The following is a 1,938-nucleotide window of genomic DNA, read 5'->3' as shown; positions in this document are numbered from 1 at the left end:
GCCTTCCATCTACAGTCCTGGGAGGCTGGGGTTGTGGGGGAGATGTCCCCCCTCGGGGATGACAGGAGTTGGCAGTAAGGGTCCTCTTTTGTGGTTAGAGCTTGGTGGAACCTTCGCCAGAGCTTCCATCCTGGGGCCTGTGGCCTCTCCACACCTTATCTGTATGAAGCTTTCCTGTTGAAAGCACATTCTTGTCAGGTATGCTCCGTCACCCTCGGGACAGGAGAACAGGACAGTGGTTATAGTTCCATGGTGAGGAAGCGGAGGCTCAGGGAGGCCGGGCGACTTGCCGGCCCGTGCCTCACAGGTGGGGTGGGGGGTTCTGATGCCCAGACACCAGCCATGCCCCTGGGCAGGGATGACACCCTTAGCCTTGCTGTCTGAATTGCCTTCTTCCCACCCGACCTCTGCTCACGGCAGTGGTGTGTGTGTGTGTGTGTGTGTGTGTGGTGTATGAGTATATATGTGGAGTGTGTGGTATATATATGTGGTGTACATATGTTGTGTGTGTGTGTGGTGTATGTATGTGGTGTGTGTAGGTGTGCGTGTGGTGTATATATGTAGTGTGTGTGTATGGTATGTATGTCTGGGATGTGTGTGCGTGTATGTGTGCTGTATATATGTCGTGTGTGTGTGGTGTGGTGGGGGGCAGGTGTCAGTGTAACTTCTCTTGTCCCTTCTAACTCTCCCCGGGCTAACTCTCACCTGTCCGTCCTTCCAGGCCAAGGCAGCCAAAGAGGAGCAGGAGGCACGGAGGCTGCAGCTGAGGAGCCTGCAGTATCTGGAGCGCTACGTCTACTTGATTCTCTTCAATGCTTACCTCCATCTGGAAAAGGCCAGCTCCTGGCAGAGGCCCTTCAGCACCTGGATGCGGGAGGTGAGAGAGGGGCTGTGGCGTGATGGGTTTATCCAGGGTGGGCATCACCGCATGGGGTCCCTGCTGAGTAGGCGGAACTCCCATATCTCAGTCTACAGGAAGCGTCCATTTTACTGAGTGTCTGTGCTTGACAGTCAGAGTGGGTCAAAGGTTGAAGAGTGAATGAATGAATGAATGTAGAGGAGGGAGGAGACAGGTATGTTGGGAGCAGACCAGCACAGACTGCTGGGCGGGGTCCCTCCTGGGACATGGATTCTCACCACCCTCATGGTACAGAAGAGAAGGGAACTGACCTTGCCTCGTTAGTGCCCTGTGAGAGGCAAGGTGACATGGTGGTGAAGGGCCGTGCCTCCACCACTGTCCAGCTGTGGCTGTGGATAAGTTAGTTAACCCCTCTGAGCCCACCGACCTCAACTTTAATATGGGAATAACATCAGCAGTGTTACCACCACTGCAAAAGGCTGTTGTGGGGATTCAGTGTGAGATACATAGGGTGCCATCTGCCAGGCCCTGTGCTAAGTGGGTGTGCCTTAAACAGTGTTACTGTTATTCTCCCATTTTTCAAAGGAGGAAACTAAGTACAGAGAGGCTAAATAACTTGTTCAAGGTCAGCGTTAGAGCTGGGTGGTTGACTCTAAAGCCCGAATGTTCTTGCTTGAGATAAGCTGCCCTCTGGGAGTCTGGGGACCATGCTTTCAGGGGACAGCTAGGTCAATTGACATAAGAAAGTTTATTAAAAAAATGTTGTGTATCCTACTTTGGTGAATGGTGTCCCGGGTCTTAAAAGCTAGCGAGCGGCCATGTAAGATGCATCAATTGGTCCCGACCCACCTAGAGTAAAGGAGAATGAAGAACACCAAAGTCCCAAGGAAAGTATTAGCCCAAGAAACAGAAAGGGCCACATAAACCAGAGACTGCATCATCCTGAGACCAGAAGAATTAGATAGTGGCCAGCTATCACCAAGGACCGCCCTGACAGGGAACACAACAGAGAGTCCCTGATGGAGCAGGAGAAAAGTGGGTGCAGATCTCAAATTCTAGTAAAAAGACCAGACTTAATG

At 52.1% G+C, this 1,938-nt stretch overlaps 1 protein-coding gene across 1 annotated transcript in view; it reads left to right on the top strand.

Moving 5' to 3' along the window:
- The window catches only part of PALD1 (phosphatase domain containing paladin 1), a 47,499-nt gene that overhangs the window by 43,119 nt on the left and 2,442 nt on the right, over positions 1-1,938 (top strand). Inside the window, exon 17 of the mRNA XM_012558383.2 lies at positions 722-877. Coding sequence (XP_012413837.1) covers positions 722-877 — 156 coding nt within the window. The remainder of the gene's footprint in view (positions 1-721; positions 878-1,938) is intronic.

This window comes from Trichechus manatus, unplaced genomic scaffold (assembly GCF_000243295.1).
Source record: "Trichechus manatus latirostris isolate Lorelei unplaced genomic scaffold, TriManLat1.0 scaffold00163, whole genome shotgun sequence".
NCBI classification, from domain to species: Eukaryota; Metazoa; Chordata; class Mammalia; order Sirenia; family Trichechidae; genus Trichechus; species Trichechus manatus.
Note: the sequence above shows the minus strand (reverse complement) of the source record. Positions and strands in the feature narration are given on the sequence as shown.